At 39.3% G+C, this 25,735-nt stretch overlaps 1 protein-coding gene and 1 long non-coding RNA gene across 4 annotated transcripts in view; one reads left to right on the top strand and one right to left on the bottom strand.

The window, feature by feature from the left end:
• Positions 1–25,735, bottom strand: part of LOC129761775 (serine/threonine-protein kinase LATS1) — a 315,887-nt gene that overhangs the window by 143,073 nt on the left and 147,079 nt on the right. For all 3 annotated transcript variants that reach the window (XM_055759536.1, XM_055759534.1, XM_055759537.1), the window contains one exon: positions 11,068–13,393. In XM_055759536.1, the coding sequence (XP_055615511.1) occupies positions 11,068–13,393 (2,326 nt within the window). The remainder of the gene's footprint in view (positions 1–11,067; positions 13,394–25,735) is intronic.
• On the top strand, positions 19,509–20,490 carry LOC129761778 (uncharacterized). The gene is made up of 3 exons (XR_008740470.1): positions 19,509–19,564; positions 19,624–20,060; positions 20,117–20,490. It is a non-coding gene; the product is annotated as an uncharacterized LOC129761778 (long non-coding RNA).

Below are 25,735 nucleotides of genomic sequence, written 5' to 3'. Positions count from 1 at the left end.
TTGAGCGTTAATAGCTCCTAAACAACTGAACGAAATGGTATGATAAACACTTCATTCGAAAGATAAAATGTCTACGCGTTATATACTTGTTACTTTTTGATCCAAAAACTTGTTTCAATAGTCTTAAAATTGCTTTCAAAACAGGCTATTGAAATCACCAATCGGTATATAAGCGAGCGGCGCTCGGAAATCCACTCAGTTCTAATTGAACAGCGATTGGAGCATGTTGTCGCTGTTGCGGTGAAGCTCTTTATTTATCATGAAAGCGCGGATGAACGGTGTCACCAAGAGCCTGGGAAGACATCGCTACACACACATACACGCGCGGCTATTAACAGGTGGTTATCGAGTTGGCATTAACCACTGGTGGGCTTCCAGTATCGAGGAAAATGTGGAAATATCTAATCGTTGCTGAAAATAATCTGCCAGTTCCTCTGGGAATTTTCAAAATATATTCATGTGAAAGAGTTTAATTGAATGTTTTCTATCCATGTAACACTGTGACCAAATATATTTCAATCAAGTGCTATTAACAGGTGGTTATCGAGTTAGCATTAACCACTGGTGGGCTTCCAGTATCGAGGAAAATGTGGAAATATCTAATCGTTACTGAAAATAATCTACCAGTTCCTCTGGGAATTTTCAAAATATATTCATGTGAAAGAGTTTAATTGAATGTTTTCTATCCATGTAACACTGTGACTAAATATATTTCAATCAAGTGCTATTAACAGGTGGTTATCGAGTTAGCAGATTATTCTTCCCCATCAGTAGGATATTTCCGTATCCAATATTGTATGCGCCCGCAATCGATTATTGCTCAGTCGCCGAAAGTTCCGAGCTCAGAGAGTTCATTCCCCTCTAGTTTGCCTTCCAAATTGCCATCGTAAACCACACCTTCTCTCGATTCAATCACACACAAAAAGCATACTTAAGCGATATTCTGGTGGTGAGACACATTCATTTTTCGTGAGGACATCGACAAGACAACATCGTTGCCTAACGTGCTGGAGGAGGTGGACGGCGAAGGATCGACACATACACGCGCAGAATTCTTTCCGTTTGGATGCCATTCACCATCGAGAAAGTTCCGGAAAGATCTAATCATTGCTGGAAAATAATCTGCCAGTTCCTTTGGGAATTTTCAAAATATATTCATGTGAAAGAGTTTAATTGAATGTTTTCTATCCATGTAACACTGTGACCAAATATATTTCAATCAAGTGCTATTAACAGGTGGTTATCCAGTTAGCATTAACCACTGGTGGGCTTCCAGTATCGAGGAAAATGTGGAAATATCTAATCGTTACTGAAAATAATCTGCCAGTTCCTTTGGGAATTTTCAAAATATATTCATGTGAAAGAGTTTAATTGAATGTTTTCTATCCATGTAACACTGTGACCAAATACATTTGGTTTTGTGGTTTTTCAATCAATCGCAATTAACAGGATAGCTTCAGAAGATTATTCTTCCCCATCAGTAGGATATTTCCGTATCCAATATTGTATGCGCCCGCAATCGATTATTGCTCAGTCGCCGAAAGTTCCGAGCTCAGAGAGTTCATTCCCCTCTAGTTTGCCTTCCAAATTGCCATCGTAAACCACACCTTCTCTCGATTCAATCACACACAAAAAGCATACTTAAGCGATATTTTGGTGGTGAGACACATTCATTTTTCGTGAGGACATCGACAAGACAACATCGTTGCCTAACGTGCTGGAGGAGGTGGACGGCGAAGGATCGACACATACACGCACAGAACTTTCCGTTAGGATGCCATTCAGCATCGAGAAAGTTCCGGAAAGATCTAATCATTGCTGGAAAATAATCTGCCAGTTCCTTTGGGAATTTTCAAAATATATTCATGTGAAAGAGTTTAATTGAATGTTTTCTATCCATGTAACACTGTGACCAAATATGTTTCAATCAAGTACTATTAACAGGTGGTTATCGAGTTAGTATTAACCACTGGTGGGCTTCCAGTATCGAGGAAAATGTGGAAATATCTAATCGTTACTGAAAATAATCTGCCAGTTCCTCTAGGAATTTAAAAATACATTCATGTGAAAGTGTTTATTTGAATGTTTTCTATCCATGTAACACTGTGACCAAATACATTTGGTTTTGTGATTTTTCAATCAATCGCAATTAACAGGATAGCTTCAGAAGATTATTCTTCCCCATCAGTAGGATATTTCCGTATCCAATATTGTATGTGCCCGCAATCGATTATTGCTCAGTCGCCGAAAGTTCCGAGCTCAGAGAGTTCATTCCCCTCTAGTTTGCCTTCCAAATTGCCATCGTAAACCACACCTTCTCTCGATTCAATCACACACAAAAAGCATACTTAAGCGATATTCTGGTGGTGAGACACATTCATTTTTCGTGAGGACATCGACAAGACAACATCGTTGCCTAACGTGCTGGAGGAGGTGGACGGCGAAGGATCGACACATACACGCGCAGAATTCTTTCCGTTTGGATGCCATTCACCATCGAGAAAGTTCCGGAAAGATCTAATCATTGCTGGAAAATAATCTGCCAGTTCCTTTGGGAATTTTCAAAATATATTCATGTGAAAGAGTTTAATTGAATGTTTTCTATCCATGTAACACTGTGACCAAATATATTTCAATCAAGTGCTATTAACAGGTGGTTATCGAGTTAGCATTAACCACTGGTGGGCTTCCAGTATCGAGGAAAATGTGGAAATATCTAATCGTTACTGAAAATAATCTGCCAGTTCCTTTGGGAATTTTCAAAATATATTCATGTGAAAGAGTTTAATTGAATGTTTTCTATCCATGTAACACTGTGACCAAATACATTTGGTTTTGTGGTTTTTCAATCAATCGCAATTAACAGGATAGCTTCAGAAGATTATTCTTCCCCATCAGTAGGATATTTCCGTATCCAATATTGTATGCGCCCGCAATCGATTATTGCTCAGTCGCCGAAAGTTCCGAGCTCAGAGAGTTCATTCCCCTCTAGTTTGCCTTCCAAATTGCCATCGTAAACCACACCTTCTCTGGATTCAATCACACACAAAAAGCATACTTTAGCGATATTCTGGTGGTGAGACACATTCATTTTTCGTGAGGACATCGACAAGACAACATCGTTGCCTAACGTGCTGGAGGAGGTGGACGGCGAAGGATCGACACATATACGCGCAGAATTCTTTCCGTTTGGATGCCATTCACCATCAAGAAAGTTCCGGAAAGATCTAATCATTGCTGGAAAATAATCTGCCAGTTCCTCTAGGAATTCAAAAATACATTCATGTAAAAGAGTTTATTTGAATGTTTTCTATCCGTGTAACACTGTGACCAAATATTTTTCAATCAAGTACTATTAACAGGTGGTTATCGAGTTAGTATTAACCACTGGTGGGCTTCCAGTATCGAGGAAAATGTGGAAATATCTAATCGTTGGTGGAAAATAATCTGTCAGTTCCCCTTGGAATTGAAAATTACATTCAAGCGAAAGAGTTTATTTTAATGTTTTCTATCCATAAAATATCCATATAATACATTTGGGTTTGTGATTTCTGAATCAAGTACAGTTAGCAGGTTAGCTTCTGAAGATTATTCTTCAGAACAAGGTTTTTCGTATCCTATATTGGATGCATAAAACCTTGTGCCTCCAACGTAACGCTCTCGTTTTCGAAGTCCCCCAAATATTCATTTATTCATCCATTCAGAATGGATTTAGATTCAACTTCGAACAAATGATCTCTAAATCAACGATAGTCCTACGTCACCCTTGCGGTTATACCATAGATATAACCCACTTCCTGTTTTTATTTGTGAAATTTCTTACATTTGAACAAAGCAACAATGAGGTACACGACGACTTTTACGCCGCAGTATTGCTTGGTGCGGCTGAACATAAAAACATTTACAATGCAATGATTGATTAGTTTCATTAGGCCGGAATTGCTTTCAATGATCGTCTTGAAGGATTCGCGTCGGACAGTGCGAGGTATTTTCTGCCCCAGATCAATCGTTTGTTCCAGGCTGAAAAATCTGAATTAACGATGCTATATAGAGAGCTGAAAGATTTCATTTGATCATTCTCTCTAATATATGCGAGGAATTTTACATGTTTCAATGCTATTCAATATGAAGATAATTTGAAAAATGAATTTTAGGTTAGAATAGCAGTAGAAGAAGTTATCAGAACAATGGACAGCGAAATGCACATCATTTCAAAGGATATTTGTCGCAGTTTTTTTGTGGAGCTGTTCAAACAAACTAGAAAAAGATTCGATTTTGATGATTCGGCGTTCAAGTCTACGGTAATGTTAAATCCCAGAAACTTTTCCAGTTTGACTAGCATTACCATTGTGTTAGAAGCATTTCCAGGATTCTACAATGAGAATGTACAAGATGTGGAGAATTAATTCTTTGGCCTAAAGGTAAAATTATTCCGTTACAATTTCAGGAATCGAGCATGTGCAGGGTTGACGATTTGCTCGCCTTTTCGGCGCTTCGATGTCTTGTTCGTAACGTTCTCACTATGCCTCACTCCTCGGAAACTGTCGAGTGATTTTTTCTGAATATAATCATAACAGCAAGCAGAACAGAACAGAACAACAGAACAATAAGCTTTGAAATCAGCTCAGCAACGGTACCATGAACGCTATTTTGAGATCAAAGGATTTGGTCAAACATCGTGGCAGCTTGAAAATTTAAAAAAATGGTAGTATGCAATCTAGATTAAAAAAAACTATGTAAAAGCATCATCAAACAAACGAATGACTTGCGAATGTAAATGTAGTACAGACAAACTTTTTTATGCGGGGGATAGGGACCGCACAAAAAAAACGCAATCAAAAAATCGTTCAAAACTTCAAATGTAGCTTTAAAAAGTCGTGTTCGCTACACAATCTGAAAAAAAAAACTTTTTTTGTGCGGTGGATAGAACCGATTAAAAAAATTTCCCCTAATAAAATAACTCAAATCCACACCGTGCACCGTTTGATGCACAGTTTGTCTTTTCGGTTGCGCGTGGCTGTGTTGTGCTTTTAGTTGCATGTCGAAACGTGTTGTTATTAGAAATCATATCATGCGCAATATAGTGCATTTGAACAATGCTTTGAAATAAATCTTATCGTAATCGTAATAGAGAAAGCGTTGAACGTTCAAATGAAAACACTTGTTATATTATTTCTCATAATATAGACTAGTAATTGGCGCAGTGCTTGGAAATATCTGTTTCACATCAATCTTATCAGCTGAATTTCCGACCACATTCGACCATTATACCATTGCATTCGGGATACCGAAAATGAACCAACGCCAAACCTCACAGCAAGTCACTCACAGTTGATTCATCCAGTTTCGTTCATTCTCTTTTTCGTTCTATTCTGCGTTGACGGAATGTGACCAAAAGGAAATATCCCTAGTATTGTCATACATTGATATTAACCTCTTGCGGTCGTATTGAATTTGGACATGGGTATCGTACTGGTCGGAATTATTTTTCCTTGAAAAAGCATAGATACATGCAAGATTATGAAAAACAAACATTTATTTTCTCTTTTTTTGTAGGCTAGGCTATATATACACACTCTATTCAACTTCTATAAGACTAGGGTATGATCTTGCTGCTTTGTGTCATTGTGAACAAACAATGCTTCAATTTATATTCTAGTGTGTAGGTTGTGTAGGTATTGGTGACTACCATACACTGCATGATTTTCATGTGGGTGTGCAGGTGCTGAGCGTAAACGAATGTTTTCGTATTTTCAACTGTCAAGTTTCTGTAAGACCAGTTACATTTTCCGTTGTTTTAGTTGCTTTGATCAATTAAATCTGGAAAATGCCGAAGGGAAAAGTCCTCACGGAGACAGAAGAAATACAAATCGATGCATTCCACCAAGAAAATGTTGGTATCAGAGAAATTTCTCGTCGGATTTCTCTTACACCATCTCACCTCGGAAGGTGTCTGAGTTTTGCCAAAGCTCACATGAATTGATCAATTAAATCTGGAAAATGCCGAAGGGAAAAGTCCTCACAGAGAGAGAAGAAAGACAAATCGATGCAGCGGGACATTCTGTGTTGTGACAAAAAATGCGGTCTGGTGGTCTTATAGAAGTTGGACAGAGTGTATGTATTAAATACTTCAACATAATTTTAACCAGTAGTTACTCAAATAATGATTTCTGCGTATCCGAAATGATCAGAACTTTTCACTTCAGATGAACGAAGATTTTATCGCTTGAGACACTTATGCAATTATTCAAATAATATGAGACATTTATGTAAACAGTAGTTCTGATACTTATGAAAAATCTTTTCCCTCACACCAAAGTGTTACAATGGCTAAGTTCTGCTGTTATGATTTTTGTCCCACATTCTTATGCACTGTGTGTTGTTTTGTGTGGGCGACTACTTTGTTTGATACTGAGTATCGTTATCTATTGCTCATAAGCAACCATATTGATTCGTGAACAGGTTTACTAGACATAAAGCTTCGTTTAGGAAAAGTATGAACTGGTATTTGGTTGAGTAAAATATTAGATAAGCATGGTTTCTTGCTGTGGTGGCTGAGAGCAGACAAACGACCAGAACAGTAAAAAAAGGTATGGTGGCTGAGAGCAGACAAACGACCACAAAGAGTTAATATACCAGTTCATTCACTATCAGCATCGTTCTTGGATACTGACGAAACGGAGAAATTCGTTTAGGAAGATATTGAAGTACAGAATGCTCATAATAGTGACAATAAATTAAATTGTCCGAACATGCAAGGTTTCCGTCTCAGTTAAAATGTTTTCATTTTACATAATGAATATGCAATTCCAATTCCACTTGTCAGAAATGCTCCAAAGACTCCAATTCCAATGTAAAAAAATACCGTCTTGAATCAAATTTCGAATGTTTAATTTTTGACTCAAATTCCGAACATACGAACATAAAATTGTGGTGTCTTGACACGAACGCAATGGGAATATTTCGAGCTTCCTTTTGCAAACGTTGATCCGTTTGCTATAGGATTGCTATAGGATTAACGGATGAAATTGCCAACATCCAGCTTTGGCTGACGAAGTTTGTATTCGCTATTCGGATCGACTATGCGGAATGCTTCCTCGCCATCCAAGCCTATGCAACCTTAGCTGTGAGTGTGCATGCAGATCTCGCCTTTTTGTTGGCATTTCCGCTTACGCCACCGATTTGCGTTGCCCTTTCGTGGTAACATAAAAAATAACTGAATAAACAAGGCACTGATTCAATGAGAAAATCACACACTTATCGGGATATTGAAAATGAACAGTCACATCATTCCTGACAATTTAATGGCAATGAATTTTCATGATTCGAACTTTGAGGAAGCTCAGATAGCAAAGAATGAACATGATGAAGACAGTTGTAAATTTGTTCGCCATCGAATGAATAACAGCAGCATTGACAAGCAAAATTTACTCGTTACACTCATAAAAATATATTTTTAATATTACTTAACAAGCTCAATATTTCCAAGACCTGATTGGCAGACATAATACCTATGTATTGCGATGAAATGTATATCAAACATCGAAAAAAACAAAATGGACGATAACTTCGTCAAATATGCCCGTTTTCATATGCCACTCAAAAAAAAAACGAACAAAACAATCGCACAAAAAAAAACGCACAAAAAGAGGTATTCCTGTATTTGTAGTGAGTAAATAAGGATTTTTAAATACTAATAATTTTTTTTTTACTCTTCAACGAATATTTTCGATGGTACAGATTTTTGGAGAAAAAAAAGTACAGATGAGCAAGATTTTTGACCCCCCCGGTACAGATTTGAATGTGGCAACACTGCTCACAACCATGTTACCGGAGGAGGTCTGGAAGTTTCGCTTCCATCATGAAGTATTGCCCAAAGGAGGATGTGGTATTTTGGCCGCAGCCATCCTCATTATGCCAACAGACCACTGAAGAAGATGGACCGGCTGAGGTGAACGTTGTATCAAACTGACAACACTTCCAACGTCCCCCAGCTGGCGAACCCCAAACGGAGGATTTACTCCAATAATTTTGGTCAAAACGGATAAGCAGCTGATCGCCAAGGACGCGAAAGAGCCGAAGAACTTACCGACATCCGTCTTTTCATTGGCCATGGCTAAGGTTTCGTCAATGGTAACACTACATCAGTGCCACAAATTATCAAAATCTGTTCACGAATGAAGACATTAGCTTTTTCCCAGTGTCGGATGAATTTTCTTCTGTTGAAACTCAACGCCATATCTGTCATAATGAGTATAACACAAGAGTCGAGACGCGTAAACTTTGTCTGGTATATTGAACGAATAGAGCATGAACGAATTTCGGAAAGCCTGCATTCAGGCATTTCCATTACTGTCAATTATTTCAGGTGATTATCACGAATGTTAAGTTGATCCTCATCGCTTGCAGTGAATTTTTATTGAAAGCGTGTTTGATTTCCATATTTAGAAACAAAGGAATCCGGAGAAGGCAACATTAGCTTTCGTTGAGCGTTGACCTTTGTGCGGTGTTGAGCGGTTGAGCGACATCTTGCGTTGAACGGCGTTGAGTGTTCCGTTTCCGTTTCCGTTTCTTTTTCTTTTTTATACTGTATTATAATGACTTTCAACACCTTTTGGCTGGCTTGTCACTTCCATTTTTGGAAGAATGTCGGGAGTGAGAATTCAACTCGCGATCTTTACCGTGAAGGGTACGGTCCGTTCCCGTTTCCGTTTCCGCTTTATATGATCTTTTACTATCGCCATTTCGCTCTAACACGATCTTAGTTTCTAACACTTTCTTTATCTAACTCCATTTCACTAACTCCATTTTCGGTCTCCTAGGGCGGTTTTCAATGCACCGGAAGACACCGGAATACGATATTCGACTTCCGCTGTTTAAGCCCTTCCATCCAATACCCATATCATAGGGGTTTTATATGATTGCTAGTCATTTATAGCCAGTATCATTAAACCGGAAATCAAAACAAGATTATGTTCGTTTTTCGCTCGTCTGTTATTGTCACCCATTGCCATTGGGGTGTACGCCATTTCTGGCCAATCGGGAGTAGATTCATAAAATATAGCTAGAGTTATACCATACATTTCATTGCCAATGTCGCCAAAAACAAGAATTTTGTGTAATAAATGGCTATCCTTTACCATTAATCGATTTTACTCTCAATAAGTTGACGTTGAATTTTATGCTTTGATTTTCACTAACACGCAATGATATTCAATTTCGACGTTACGAATATCATGGTGAAAATGAATATGCAAATGAAAAATTAACTTTATGGCAAGCTGATGTTGATGTTCATTGCACTGGTGTTCATTGATAGTGTTGTTCCATATTTATCGACTCTCGCTTGAGCAGTAGGTTGTCAATACAAGGCAGGCTGAAATTCGCCGTATTTGAATGCCGTGAACGTGAATATTTTCGGCACTGCACTACATTCCCCACTTCGGGACGATAATATTCGGCTACTCGTTCAGTCTGATCGGATGGCTTTTAATGTCAAGATGTACAATTTACAAGAACGTGTATTCTTAGTGAAATCGGATTACAAGAGCAACCGAAGCCTCAATAGAACTTTGTCCTCTTATGGTAAGAATTTCAACATTTCTCGTCGTAAATGGCCGAAAAAATGTGATCTTACGTCTTGTGAAGAAGTTCGAGGAAACCGGTAGTGTTCTCGATAACAAGGCTGGCAAATGTGGGGCAAAAGCTCGCGCCGTCGTTTTTCTCTCAAAAAAATGTTTTCATTTTTGCCTGACAGAGGCTTCGGGAGGGAGTTTTGAAGCGTAGGATTGCCCTCGGTATTTCTGAATCAGCTCTGAGGAAGAGGTTCATATCAGTCAGTGATTTATGATTTGGATCTTCTTTTATTGTTATTTCTACTTCTGTTGGAATGTGCCAGCCAGCACCTAGGGCGGTTCAGAGGATCTTGCGAACCATTGCAGAGCACTGGACAAAGCTTCTGTGGCACGACTCTCAAAGATTTACGGCGCCTGGCGTTTGATTTTACGGAAGCCAACAACCTCCAGCACGAATTCAACCAAGTTGCAAAACTGGCAAGAAGAGATTGGACTTCTAGCTTCACGAGACATCGTCTGTCTGTTCGAACCTCACAACAGTGCAACGAAGCAACAGAGCTCCAAGGTAAAGCGTCGGAATCCCCAGAACCGAAATCCAAGATGAGAAGAAAAATAAGTTCAAAAATAATTCAAAATGAATTTCAAATGAAAAATATTTCTATTTTCAATTCAATATCGGTTAAGTTTCGTTTATGTTTATGTTTTCACAATTAACTTCAAATAAATATTGTTTTTTCCAACGATTAGTTTTTCAAATAAATCAGGCGAAGGTCACAATGTGTTTATAAACATATAAAGAATTCTGTTTCAAATGTTGGACATTTTCAGATATTTTATATTGTCAGTCTCCTCCGTCCTGAAAATTTACACGTGGTATATGGATGGCCTGTTATCATATTTCTAGGTGCCAAGAATGAATCAACACATAACAAAATCATGTTCGACCATAACACCCACCGTTTTCTACCCATGAAACCACCCCACTATGGGGCAAAAGTTCGCATTTGTCATTTTGTATTAAAATAGGTGTTTGTCCAACTACAAACAAAACTCGAGATTTTCTTGTACTACGTTTCGAAGGTTATTATATAGTTACAATTTGATAAGCAAACTGGATTTTATTTGCTTTTATTTCAAGAGTTATTAGACGACAACAGTTAGGTTAGGCACCTTAGCACCGCAGTACTCTACGCCATCGCCAAAATATTTCAAATTCCGAATGACAATCGTGTTTGTTTCGTACGTTTTTAACGTTTAGATTTTATCACCTTTACCTCAATAACTTTACCCTCCAATCTTCAATAGCCACATTTAATCGATCGAATCCTACTAAACGTATAACTCAAGTATGACTCCAAATAAGCTATTGAGATAAAGCCTTGCTGTATTATGGAAATAAGATTCTACCAAAAGTAAAAGTTTTCGAGAAATTTCTAATTAAATGAAATCATATGATTTATACTACAAAATATTGTTAAAATCGATAACTCACCTGGAATATAGTCCATAACAAAATACAGATTATCTTTATCTTGGAAACTATAGTACAGTTTAACGACCCATTCATTATCCGCCTCAGCCAAAATATCACGTTCAGCTTTCACATGAGCTACTTGGTTTCGTTTCAGTACATCTGCCTTCCTGAGAGTCTTCATTGCATACAAATGGTTCGGCGTATCAATTTTTTTCACTAGTGTTACCTCCCCAAATGCACCAACTCCTATTGTTTTAATGCGAGCAAACATTGATTTGTCCATTTTTGCACGTTTCAAGCGAATGTAGTTACTCTCTTTCTGACAGAGGAGTTTGCGCATTTCAATTTTCGTCTCTTCTGGCAAGTCTAATTTGGACATTTCGCTTTCGAGTTGTTTAATGCGGAAGTTACGTTGCGTGTATGACTTTAGTACATTCTCAATGTGTTGTTCCATGAAAAATTTGTATGCTTGAGGAGAGTAATGTCGCACTTTACACTCAGAACGTTCGGCTTCCTTCTCTTTAGAAATGTTCTTCCGTTCCGGAATCGGCGATTGATGTTTGATTTTTTTCGAAATCTCACTCTGTTGTCCAATGTTCTTCGCCAGCCCACTATCTTGGTTTTCGGACAAGTAGTTTGATTTTGCGTTTGAACGATAATTATGGTTAAGGTTGTTTTTGTTGTTGGAAGGTTCTATTTGTTGACTGTTGACCTTAGCATAAAGAGTACTGTTCGGCGGCAAATTTATGTGTTTACCACTGTTGCTGCTAACAGCGTTTTTCGTCATCCCCGATGAATGAGGTTCGTACATTTTCGTGCCCGCATATACGCCGTATTTAAAATTTTCACTATAATTTCTGCCATCACATCCGACATTATCACCATTCCTTTTATTATTATTATTATTGTTTTTATTGTCGTTATTGCTACTATTGCTATTGTTATTATTACTGCTATCATCATTATTACTACTAATATTAACGCTATTCATGGCGCCGCTGGTTTCATAATGATTTCCATCAATAGCAGCAATATCATTATGATTATTATTACTATCATTATTATCCTCATTGTTATAATTACTATGATTATAATTATTAAGGCATTGACTATTAGTATTAGCAGGATTAATGATGTTGAGATTACAATTACTTTTGCTATGTGCATTGTAGCCAGTATTAACATCATTTGAGTTATTGATGCAGCTTCCACTTAAGGAACTGCTGTTACCCTCGGAATAGGGTGGCGGAAGCTGTGAATTTCGCGATTGGGGCTGGTTTTGCTTCAACGTCATAGTTGTATCGTAAGACGGTGGGTCTACATTGCTATTGCCCGATAATGCTCGAGGATCTGCAGCATTTCCAGTCATAGCATTTGTGGCGAAAGATACACTTTGTCGACCACTTCCAGTTGAAATTGGAGGTGGATTAGATAACACATTCACAGTTTTGTTGGTAGTTTTCTTTTGTTGTAGCGAAGTGGCATAGGATGGAGGCGGAGGCGTAGAAGTTGAACTATTTTGCACTGGATTCAAACCGCTGCCAGTAGTTGGAGATGCAGGAGCTACAGCTGTCTGCAATACTGGCTTTTGAACTTGCGTTGATTTCACCGAATGCATAATGATGGGATGTTGCGAATTAGATGAACGCGTGTTTCTCGATGATGATAAAACAGCAGGTTTTGTAGTTGGAATATTACAAATCACTCCTTGCGGCACAGTTATCGGGGAGGGGGATCCTGCTGAGGCACTTGAATATATACCAGAACTAGGACTTTTACGGAAATCTTGTGACGATTGAGTAGGGCTTTGACGGCACTGCATCGAAGCTATATAGCTTGGCGGTGCGACCTGATTTATAGGCGATAAAGGATAGGGCGGAGGGGGTTCTACTGAATTGCTGCTGTAAAATGCAGACATCTGTTGGTTCAATTGTTGTTGAACTTGGGGTCCATTTTGTACGATTATTGGCTGCCTCATATTGCTATTAGTGGATATAGGCGACGTACCCCGAGCAGGACTTTGTGATTGGAATTGCCCATTACGCGAAGTGGTCACGGATGCAGGAGACATGCGTTTGAGAAATTGTTGTAGAGGAGGGGGTGTTGACGGAGTAGATGGACATCTTGGTGGTGGTAAAGGAGGTACGTCACTTAAATTAGAAGGACAAGGAGACGGGGAAAACTGCGCTCTCCCAGATGCTAACTGTTGTTGCGAATGAGGGCTGTTAGACCGAGAGCTGCCCGCCCCGGAGTCTAAAGGACTGGTTCTTGGAAGATTTAGCGAAGCGTGCGGTATTTCTCTCTCAATGCTTGTTTTTCGTATTAATTTGGATGAAGTTGTGTTCTGAAAAATAGAAACAATAAAAGAAAACATGTGGATTATTCAGTATGACAAAAGTATTTAAAGAAAAACATGTATTATAAGTTCTACATTATGGTGAGACTCACTCCCATTCAAAGGTTTGAGCGAATTATCTTATTGATTATAATTCAATAGCTTACCCGGCAAACTTCGTCCCGCTCAAAATTATTTTTTTATCAATACCTTCAAACAATCACGTTTTCTTACTAAGCGCACGCCCATGGGTCCAATCGCAGAACTGTTCATTGATTGATCTTCTAATCGACCCTTTGAAATTGCCTTCACTATAAAATTCCTAGTACTTCTACCAAGACTCGTCATTATAATAATATTTAATAATGGGCCTGATCACGAACGTTACTTCACGGTGAAATTGAAAGGAAGGGTATACAAATTGCATACAAATCATCTCTTTTTCACCGTGAGGTAACGTTCGTGGTCAGGCCCAATATTTTCAAACACAATCCTCGTTCATGATGTTTTAAACCACTTGCAAATAACATGTTTCTCCTTTACATGGAATAAATGTTTGATACAGAAAATATGATAGACATCGGGCAATTCCTTGCTCGAGTTTTGCTCTTATATTCGGCGATCCATTTTTATTTATATAGATAGAAGAAGATATAGAAGTGCGTTTTATCACATTTAAATCCATTTCCACTTTCAATCAAAGATCAATTTCGTTAACGCAAACATCAAATAGACTAACAACGCTTGTCACTATGTAATTGTAGAAATTTATGTTTCATTTTTATGGCAGCCCTACCCACTCCTTCCTTAGGAAAGAGAAGTTTAACCACCATAGAAAAATTTAAGGCACCCCAAAAACCCAAAAACCCAATGCCAAATTTCGTTCCATTTGCTTTATTAGTTATTCGTGTTATGCAGAAATTTGTGTTTCATTTGTATGGCCTCTACCTTAGAGAGGACGGAGGAGTGTCGATTCACCATAGAAACGTTTCTTGCCTCCTAAAACCATCACATGCCAAATTTGGTTTCGTTTGCTTAATTAGTTCTTGAGATATGCAGAAATTTATGCTTCATTTGTATGGCACACCTCGAAGGTCCGGTTTCTCGCAAGATTTTTCACAAAGTGCACCAGATTGCCGTCTATCACCTGTCAATGTCTGTCAATGTCTTCAGAATCCAAGTTCGGTTGTACATCTTCTCCAGACTCAAGAGTGCCATCTCCTCGTGTTGTCGATTCTTTCCAAAATCATAAAACAGAATTCCCAATCCCACCAGACTCAAAGAATGACTTCCTCCATGTAAACGTTGGTGAATATCGAATAGCTAATAGACCTTTTTTCCTGTACAGGGTAACTTCGATATAACGTACATTTCACTTTTAAAATTGTACGTTGTATCGAATAGTACGTTATATCGAAGCATAATAAAGAACTCTGAAACGTAGCTTATATTATTATATTATAATATTATATTATATATATTATATTATAAGCTACGTTTCTGAATTCTTTATTATTCATCGATAAACAATACATACAGCAACACAATAGAGTAACACAGTAACACAATAATTGTACGTTGTATCAAATTAATTTCATTTTCATATAAGCTTCGATATTACGTGCAATTCGATACAGCGTATAATTATTGTGTTGCTGTTTGGGTAAAGTTAATGAATAAATTCAATTAGAAGACGAAGCAAACATTTCTCGTGATATTTCCCTTCGTACTGTTGATTGAAGCTTAATTCATTTAAAATCCGGAATCACAAAACCAGCTGTATTTCGGGATTGGTTGAAGGTACAAAATATGTTTTAGTATAACAATACAGATAATGTATTGTTCTTTCAGAAAAAAAAATATTCAAAAAATAATTCCTTTACACTTTGACAATGTGTACGTTATATCGAGGTAAAATGTACGTTCTATCGAAGTTTCCCTGTATATTCCATTTTTTTTTGGCATGTGAGCGAAACAGCCAAATGCAAGAAATCCACTTTTTTTTAAACTTTCACAGTTTTATTCAGCTTTTTTATAATTTCGGCATTTTTAAGATTTCTACTCCCCAAAATTATATTCTTTTATTCCAATTGTAACAATCCTATTCTGTTCCACTCACATCGAAGACCTTTATGATGATCATCGTCTTTCTTCATCTATATCTACACAGCCATTCCATTCCAAACCGATATAGTGATTCTCAGATTTTCGTCAAAAGTGGTAATTTTGTTGTTTATCGCAAAACATTAGACCCGCATTTTTTTTATTGTTTATTACGCTACCCATTTCCATTCAAAGGTGGTCCGAAAAATCTTTTTTTTTTCACTTTTTCCCAGGGGTGACATTAGTCATACACCCTGAGGCGAAGGAACAAATAGTATTCTCTTCGTGCTGCGGACAAACGATGAAGATAGTCGCGCGGCAGCAAGTTGCAACTATTTCTAACCAGAACTGAGCGTAGCCATTCTCGGTGCACAAAGAAGAATAGGAGAAAGCTGCTTCATTTTCGATACGAGCCTAGCAATGAAATCGTTAAGCTGCATAGAATCCATGACTATTTGCATTGCGCTTCTTTTTCGATCGTGGGAAACGAGGACGGCAATGGCGTCCCACAATCCAATCGACGAAAAAACATCGACCTAACACCCACATTCCGTTTTGCCTGCCAAGATCGGGTCGATGAAATGTCAACAATCGACCTCAAATGCTGCCACCTTGCAATCGAGTTATCGACCTTTCATATGCATTCATCGAACAACTTGACGCCACTTTTTCGCCAACATGTGCAAGGCGTCGACCTGCTTGAAGCGCTGCTTCCAGCACTGCTTGCTGCTTGTTTGTATTGGTTTGTTATTGAAAATGAAAAGGAAATACATTGATCGATTTTAATCATTTTATTGAAAAAAAATAATTAAAATCCATGTATAATAAAAATAAGGTATATAATGGAATCGGTGCATCCGGGTTGTCTGGATTGACGATTCAAATCCGACTGAGTACATTGATGAATACTTCCTTGCCCTTGATGACACAGATATGTGGCTGAGGAGGATTCTTCAATGTGCGTGAAGCACGGGATCTCCGATGGGGAAAATTGCTCGAAATACTATCGATGGCCAGGTCCTGCTGCTGTTGCTGTTGATGCTGTTCCCCGGAATAGCACCCTGGACTTAAAGGATACTGCTGCGGGAAAGCTGATGCTGTTGGCTGGTGTGACAGAAGTGGAAATAAGCAATGTGGTGATGAGGGAAATCATTATTCTCATTCGCCGATTGATTGAGTCGGATGTATTCATAGCTGAAACAAAATAAAATGATTAGTAAGTGAAAAGCAGAAATGAATTCCCTACTCACCAGTTGTATGGTCCGGATAAAAAGACGGGTGGGTAATGTCGGGGACATAACCGGAGTGACGTAGGACTATACAAAGGGGACAGCTTTTGTTAAATATGTATTTTAAATATATTGTTTTATTTTCTTCTCCTACGTGAATACCTACCTATCTACCTGAAAAACGGATTAGTTTACTGTTTACTCTTTATGAACATGTTGGTGGTTCTGAAAAGAACCTTTGGCGTTGTGTTTTTGCGTTTTTTTATGAAGGCTCACCACCTAGCTCCGTACATGGAATACATGTTTACATTGTCTTTGATCCCCATGTACGTCCATCACGACCATTTGTTTTAGAAAGCATTGAACTGTATTTCCTAAACTCTTTTTTGGAAGGTTTAATGGCCCTGAAAAGCGCATTGTTTTATGGAATGGTTCCAATTTAGAAAACTTAGTACTCGTGGTTTTGAAAAAAAAACCATTTTCGAACGCCCTCGATTCCGCCTTGTTCTGGATTTGCCACCAAAGCAGTTTGTATAAAGAACAAACTTTTTTTTTTCTGCTACCTGATGCCGTTTTGCGATTGCGTTTGCCACTCGCCACTCGCTGCAACTGCCTGTTGTCTTGATGTCCACCGAACCGAATGTGTTCTGTTCCGAATGCGGGGTTTCTTATCGTCGCGAGCAGCTTTGCCAGCTAACTCGATCACTTCGGCGGTCGAAACTATATAACGCCGGCTAGGTGGACTGGTGCACTGGTACTAACGCGCTCGGCCTAGCTACCCTTGCGGGAAAATCCAGACCAACACGGTTCGAGCGGGATTTTGACTTTCCCTTCACTTTTCCTCCTTTGCCATGTCCAGACATGGCTGCTTGGGTTGGTTTGTTGATGTGTTTTGATGCGAACTAATGTGGTGTACGGTTTGAATGAGAATGATCGTTACGGCTGGCTGGTCTTGAATTAAAGAGACTTTAAACTCTGAGAGTTCATTCGTCTCTATCGTTACGGCAGCGGAGCGGGGATTTTTAAGCTGACTGGCTGGCTCGAGAATTACGCATGTGTGAGACTGCGACCAATGTTTCGCTCATATTTTTTCTTTTTCCTTTCCAATCGTGCTTCATTCTATTTCGCTGCTGCTCTGGTTGCCCGTTTTGGTCGGTACGATTTGCATTTGTGCATTTGGACAATGCTAGATATTTCACAATTATTCAATTTTTTATCTCAAGAAAAATGAAATGTTATTCGTTATGATAGATGCGTAGATATATTTCCTATCAATTGATGCAAAAACCTTTGCGATCTATTGAGAAATGCTCGAGTTATAAGCGTTCCAAATCTTGCATTTTTTCCTACTTGTTCAGTGCCTAGATTTCCATTTCACCCCCTATATCTTCCGGTTAGACGTAGTCCTACGTCAAAAATGCGACCATTAAAATATCATGCGATTACGTTCGCTTACCTCGCCTATTTTCATTCTACTATACAACGGAATCAGTGCATTCGGGTTCCTCCGGGTGGTAATTCAGCTGAGCAAGTTGATAAATACCTCCTTGTCGTTGAGTTTTCGTGTCTGAAGAGGATTTTTGAATGTGTGCGAAGCACGGAACCTCTAATGGGGAAAGTTCTTCGCAATACCATACCATGGTCAAATTCTGCTGCTGCTGCTGTTAATGCTGTCCCCCGGCATTGCCAACAGGGGTTGGAGGTTACTGCTGCAGGAAAACGGATGTTGTTGGCTGCTGTGATAGAAGTGGAAATCCGCACTGTGGTGATGGGAGAAATCATCTTTCTCACTTACCGATTGATGGAAGCAAACGAGTCGAATGTATTCATAGCTGATAAGACAAGATAAAATAATTAATAATTAAAAAGCCGAAATATATTTCATACTCACCAGTTGTATTATTCATTTGTTTTTGTTTGAGATGACAGTTTAGCGGAGTGGAAAAAAGAACCACCAGTGATGCCCTTTGGTTTGTTTAATTATTCAGTATTTTCGACTAACGAACTATCCGCGTTGGCGATATTGGGGAATAGGCATGACAGTATGGATTTGCAGAAGGAATGAATACACTTTTAAAATGAAAATTATGAATGAACATGATTTTTCCTTAATCAAATTAGTACTTTATGTAAGTGAAAATCACCAATGCCTGCAAGTGGTGAAAAAACGTCATAAAAAATATGTTTTGAGATAATTTTATATTATAATGACAAGTTTTTTTGAGAATATCTGAACGTCTATAGAAAATAATTCAAATTAGGGTCATGACAACGTACTTTAAGTAGAAAAAATTATGCCAAGAAAAAAATTTCATACAAATTTTAGCAAATATAAACTGATTCGGGCCGACTAATATGATAGAGAATAGTTTGCCTCATACAAACTAATGCCGTATCCAGATGTCGATACCTAATCGTCGTCATCGTGAATAGGTAACAGCGTTACGGTCGTTGTTAGGTCGATGTTTTTTTCGTCGATTGGATTGTGGGCAAAGACCGTAACGCTGTTACCTATTCACGTGAATAGGTAACAGCGTTACGGTCGTTGTTAGGTCGATGTTTTTTTCGTCGATTGGATTGTGGGCAATGGCAATGGTGATTTTCACTTACATAGAGTACTAATTTGATTAAGGAAAAATCATGTTCATTCATAATTTTCATTTTAAAAGTGTATTCATTCCTTCTGCAAATCCATACTGTCATGCCTATTCCCCAATATCGCCAACGCGGATAGTTCGTTAGTCGAAAATACTGAATAATTAAACAAACCAAATGGCATCACTGGTGGTTCTTTTTTCCACTCCGCTAAATTGTCATCTCAAACAAAAACAAATGGATCATACAACTGGTGAGTATGAAATATATTTCGGCTTTTTAATTATTAATTATTTTATCTTGTCTTATCAGCTATGAATACATTCGACTCGTTTGCTTCCATCAATCGGTAAGTGAGAAAGATGATTTCTCCCATCACCACAGTGCGGATTTCCACTTCTATCACAGCAGCCAACAACATCCGTTTTCCTGCAGCAGTAACCTCCAACCCCTGTTGGCAATGCCGGGGGACAGCATTAACAGCAGCAGCAGCAGAATTTGTCCATGGTATGGTATTGCGGAGAACTTTCCCCATTAGAGGTTCCGTGCTTCGCGCACATTCAAAAATCCTCTTGAGACACGAAAACTCAACGACAAGGAGGTATTTATCAACTTGCTCAGCTGAATTACCACCCGGAGGAACCCGAATGCACTGATTCCGTTGTATAGTAGAATGAAAATAGACGAGGTAAGCGAACGTAATCGCATGATATTTTAATGTTCGCATTTTTATCCGGATCATACAACTGGTGAGTAGGGAATTCATTTCTGCTTTTCACTTACTAATCATTTTATTTTGTTTCAGCTATGAATACATCCGACTCAATCAATCGGCGAATGAGAATAATGATTTCCCTCATCACCACATTGCTTATTTCCACTTCTGTCACACCAGCCAACAGCATCAGCTTTCCCGCAGCAGTATCCTTTAAGTCCAGGGTGCTATTCCGGGGAACAGCATCAACAGCAACAGCAGCAGGACCTGGCCATCGATAGTATTTCGAGCAACTTTCCCCATCGGAGATCCCGTGCTTCACGCACATTGAAGAATCCTCCTCAGCCACATATCTGTGTCATCAAGGGCAAGGAGGTATTCATCAATGTACTCAGTCGGATTTGAATCGTCAATCCAGACAACCCGGATGCACCGATTCCATTATATACCTTATTTTTATTATACATGGATTTTAATTATTTTTTTTCAATAAAATGATTAAAATCGATCAATGTATTTCCTTTTCATTTTCAATAACAAACCAATACAAACAAGCAGCAAGCAGTGCTGAAAGCAGCGCAGCAAACAGGTCGACGCCTTGCACATGTTGGCGAAAAAGTGGCGTCAAGTTGTTCGATGAATGCATATGAAAGGTCGATAACTCGATTGCAAGGTGGCATAATTTGAGGTCGATTGTTGACATTTCATCGACCCGATCTTGGCAGGCAAAACGGAATGTGGAGTGGTTTCGGTTGAATAGAGTGGATGGGGGGATGTGGTTTCGGATGGAGTGCTGTTTGCTGCCGGGAGCGCTTCTTGTTTTATTTTCTATTATTTTAAATGTATATTTTTTTATGTTTGCTTTATATTATCATTATTTATTTATTTATTTATTTATTTAAATCTGATTCATCTGACATCTGTGGTCTTAATGAATAAATATATAATAATATAGTACAATTATTTATACAATCGACGAACTAGTTAATCTGTTTTTAAAGCGGCTAGATGTCTCGCCGAAATCAAATAGATCCTCCACCAATGTGAAAGTTCGAATCATCGACGACAACGGTTCGTTGTATCCGAATAAAGTACGATGAAATCTGTTCTGTAGCAAAGATCGCTGTCGGAGAGGTCGTTGAGCAGCACGAAGGTCCAGTAATGAAAGTAGCCGAGGAGAATCAACTTCCCCATTGAACAGCTTTGATACGAAAATTGCCTGTTGTATTATGCGTCTTCTCTCAAGAGTGTCCAGGCTTAAAAGTCTGCATCGATCCGGGTAAGCAGGAAGATTCAATGGATCGCGCCAAGGTAGATGACGCAAGGCCACCCGGATGAATCTTCGCTGTACATGCTCAATCCTCAAATTCCAGAAAATCACATTTGGAGTCCAAACAACGGCTGCAGTTTCGAGAATTGGTCGTACTAAAGCGCAATATAAGGACTTCAAGCAGTATGGGTCAGTGAAATCCTTCGCAATCTTCGAAATAAATCCGAGCTGTCGGTTTGCCTTAGCAATGATTGAGGTGTAATGAGCGTTGAAGTTCAATTTCTGATCCAGCACTACTCCGAGGTCAGTAACTTTTTCAACTCTTTCAAGCAAAGCACCGTCGATGCAGTAATCAAACTGTAACGGACATTTGGAACGATGGAACGTCATGACGGAGCACTTCGGTATGCTGATAATCAGTTTGTTTAAATGGCACCAGTCAACAAACACATTCAGCAAATGTTGCAAGCGTTGGCAGTCTTCAGCTGAACGGATCATGCAGAATATTTTCAAATCATCAGCATAAATTAATTTGCAGTTCAACCCTAATTTCGCAGCAATGTCATTAAAAAATAATATGAACAACAAAGGGCCTAAGTTGCTTCCTTGAGGGACTCCAGAAGAATTGCAGAAGCACGAGGAAACGCAGCCATGAATTTTAACGCGCAGATTTCTTTCCGTCAGGTATGATCTCATCCACGACACGAGTTTTGCAGATGATCCGAGACGTGATAGTTTAGCCGCCTTCAGATCGGTATAGATGACATCGACTTGAGCCTTGCAGTAATGCAGGTGTTGGTGAAGTTCAACAGATTCGTGGTGACCGACCTGCCGGGCATGAAGCCGTGCTGATCGGTAGAGATGTAACGCTTGGATTGAGTAAAAATAACTTCACTGACGATGATCTCAAATAGCTTGGACGCAGCCGATAAACTTGTTATTCCACGATAGTTCCTGACGTTTCGTTTATCACCGTTTTTGAAGACAGGAAACATGAAAGACTCCTTCCAAATTTCAGGAAATACTCCATCATTGAGTGATCGGGTAAATATGACAGAAAGTGGCTCGGCTAGATCAGCAGCGCAACGGCAGAACAATACCGATGGTATGCCGTCAGGACCCGGCGAAAGCGAACTTTTCAATTTTTTTGCAGCGGAGATCACCATGGCAGGAGTGACCACGAACGTCGTCAAAATTATGACGTCCGAAGGAACACCTATGGAGGCAAACTTAACTTGAGCTTCACTGGCTGGTATATGGTCAAACACGGATGTAAAGAACTTGGCGAAAAGCTCACAGCATTCAGTATGAGTATTCGCTTCGACGTCGTTATAGAGCACGTTGCTTGGGAGAGTTGAGTTTTTCCTCTTACTGTTGACGAATTTCCAAAAGTTTCTCGGATTTTGTCGCAGATTGGTTTGCATTCTCAAGACGTGGGCCTTGTACAAAGTTGAATTCAGCTTACGATACGCATTACTTGCATGTTGAAACCTGAGTTTGCTGTCAGACGATTGGTGAACACGATGTTTTCGCTGACAGGCGTTTTTTTCGCGTTTCAGCTGTCGAAGTAAAGCCGTACTCCAAGAAAGCGAAACTGGACGTCTTCTGTGGGGTACATTCTCCCGCAACCAACGTTGGATGGTAAAACAGAAATCAGAGGCCATTTCATTAACATTTTGACAGGCATTCAGGTATGTCCAGTCAAGAGTGGGGAGGTAATAACCAAGTGCATCGTAGTCGATTTTTCCAAAATCGGGGGTGTATTCATCGGCAACAGGATACCCGTCACTGTACTGGCACGTACGAGATAATGGTAGAGATATTTCCAAAGGTGGATGATGCGTATCCACGGGTAACAGTGCAACCACAGCTGTATTGACGATTACATTACAGCCATTTGAGCAAAAAACAAGATCAAGAGTTCGATCCAGTTGATTGCGGTGCCAATTGACTTGACTTAAATTCAAAAAGTCCATTCCATCGATCAGAGCAGCACTCGACCGTCGAAGCTCCTGCTGGTAAAACTTCGCCGCCAGCACTCTGCAACCACTGTAGGCGAGGTTGGTTGTAATCACCACAAAGCAGCACCTGATCTACACATGTAGCATTGTCACAAAGATCACGAACAGAGGCCACATGTTCATCTATCAACTCCACGTCGCGACTACGATCAGGTGGGATGTACACAGCACCGATTGCTAATCGTTTACTTCCGATGACAATGACGGCAAACACCTGTTCCAATCTCTCCCCGTGAGGCGTGTGAATTTGCGTACAAGAATAGCGATGGTGAACCGCTATTAATACGCCACCGAAGCTCGTTTTATTGCTGTTTATACAACTACAGTCACAACGAAAAACGTTAAATGTCGATCCAAAGATTTGCAGAGAATCGATACAATCGTTTAATCCAGTCTCTGTTAATATGATGACGTCGTAGTTACAGTCCGTAAGCGCCAAAAGCAAAAAAAGGGGGATTAGGGGCTTCCATGAAGCCGGTTTCGTAGCGTCCTGGAGATGAAGTTTGTTGTGCAGAGGATTCATTATGGTGTTGTGGAGAACCAGAGGTAATAAAGCTGTAATATGAAGGTTTTTCAGCGTATCTGGTGCTCGTAATAGGAGGGTACTTGCCAGAGAGCGCAAGTTGGAAGACCCCGTCTCCAGAACTGAACACAGGGCCAGGACGACTTGGAAGCTGGTGGTTGAGGTTGTGATGCAGCGCGACTGTGCCAGACGGATAAGGGTCTTCCATAGTGCCAGAAATGGTGCGTTCTGTGTTCTTTTCTGATGCTATGTCGAACCCAGACGAGATGAGATAGAGCCGTTTTTTTGGTTGAATTCAAAAGCACGGACAGTGACTCCTTCAGGCCAGTACCAAGGATCGCCGACCACATTAGATAAATCTTTACTGACTGTCACTTCAAACGAGACAAATGAAAGGTCATCCAGACTTTTCCCACGAGGAACGAGCTTGGTGACTTTGATCAACGAAGTGTCCACATTTGCAATTTCATGAATGTGTTGCTTTACGTCACATTCTTTCTGATCAGGAGTAAACGGAGTTATGTAGAAAGCGATCATATCGTCGGACGGTCCAGCTTTAGCGACACTTAAAGTACCACTATTACTTCGTGCAACATTGTTACCATTTTGAGTTTTACCATCGTGCAAAATATTCTGACCGAAAATGACAGAATTGGCTTGATTACCGTTACGTTCAGATCGAGCGAGGGACGATTTATTCGAGTTAAGCGCAGCCGGTGTAGATGCAGTCGCGTGAGATTTGGTGCTGGACTGCTGGTTCGATAAAATATGCACTCGCCTGTTACCAACAACGAGTTTTTCAGATTGTTGTCCTACTGAATTATTGACTTCGTCTAAAACCTCGAAAAAGGATGACTCATCACAGGATCTCGACCGATTGATAGGATTTATGGTATCATCGAGATTCAACTGATCGATGTTCTGATGAAAAGTCGATTTTTCTAGCGTTTGGTTGTTTAGCTTGCCTTGCTGTTTGGAACCATAGAGCGTTTTGTTAATGGTTCGAAGATTATCGCCATAATTGCCCAAGCGTGTATCCATGGAGTCAGTACGTATGAGCAACTCTCGTAAGGCTTTGATAATTATTTTCTCACGATTAAACACAGAAGGGTTGAAGTCCAGTCGGCAAGAATCGCAAAACCAGAGCAGTTCAACTTTCGCTGAACATGCTGAATACTGCAGTATTGATAAGCCAACACAGGTATGATGAAAGATGAGGCCACATGAGCCACTACAATTTATTACCCGGCCAGAGCTTAGAGATCGTGAACAGACTTGGCACGAATCCATATTAGAAGGAGATCGCAAAATCAGTTGGTTATGTTTAGCACTTGTAACATAGGTTTTCGTGGCGACGGAAAATAAGTGATCATAAAAAAAAATCGATTCATAAATTCATAAATTATGAATTTATGAATTTATGAAATAATAATTTCAATTTATTATTTTATCATTATTTATCATTACAGTTATTTATTATAACTGTCAGTCCCAGTCAGTCGGCACTTTCCTACCGAAAAGCTTAACGTGTTAAATAAAATTGTGGCTTTGGATGTGAAATTGTAAGCTTATTAATAATTTAAAAAATCAGAACTTCATTGTTAACGACTGGAACGTATAGTGAAGATTGGAAAACTGGCTAATGAACCTCAACCGTCTGCATCTGCTGAAAAGCCGAGATGCGAAATTAGTTCCCCGAAAGCCGATGAAATGGACGACTATCTAACTGAGCTATTTGGAAATTCGGAGGATACCTCATCAACTATTATATCCACATTCCAACAACAGCTTCGCAATCTCAACTTCGAAAACAGTGCACTGGCACTAATTCTTTCGGATTTGAGGATATGATTGTCAGAAGAAGCTTTTTAGTATACATTTTTGATCAAACTCAA

Source organism: Toxorhynchites rutilus, chromosome 1 (assembly GCF_029784135.1).
Source record: "Toxorhynchites rutilus septentrionalis strain SRP chromosome 1, ASM2978413v1, whole genome shotgun sequence".
NCBI lineage: Eukaryota > Metazoa > Arthropoda > Insecta > Diptera > Culicidae > Toxorhynchites > Toxorhynchites rutilus.
Note: the sequence above shows the minus strand (reverse complement) of the source record. Positions and strands in the feature narration are given on the sequence as shown.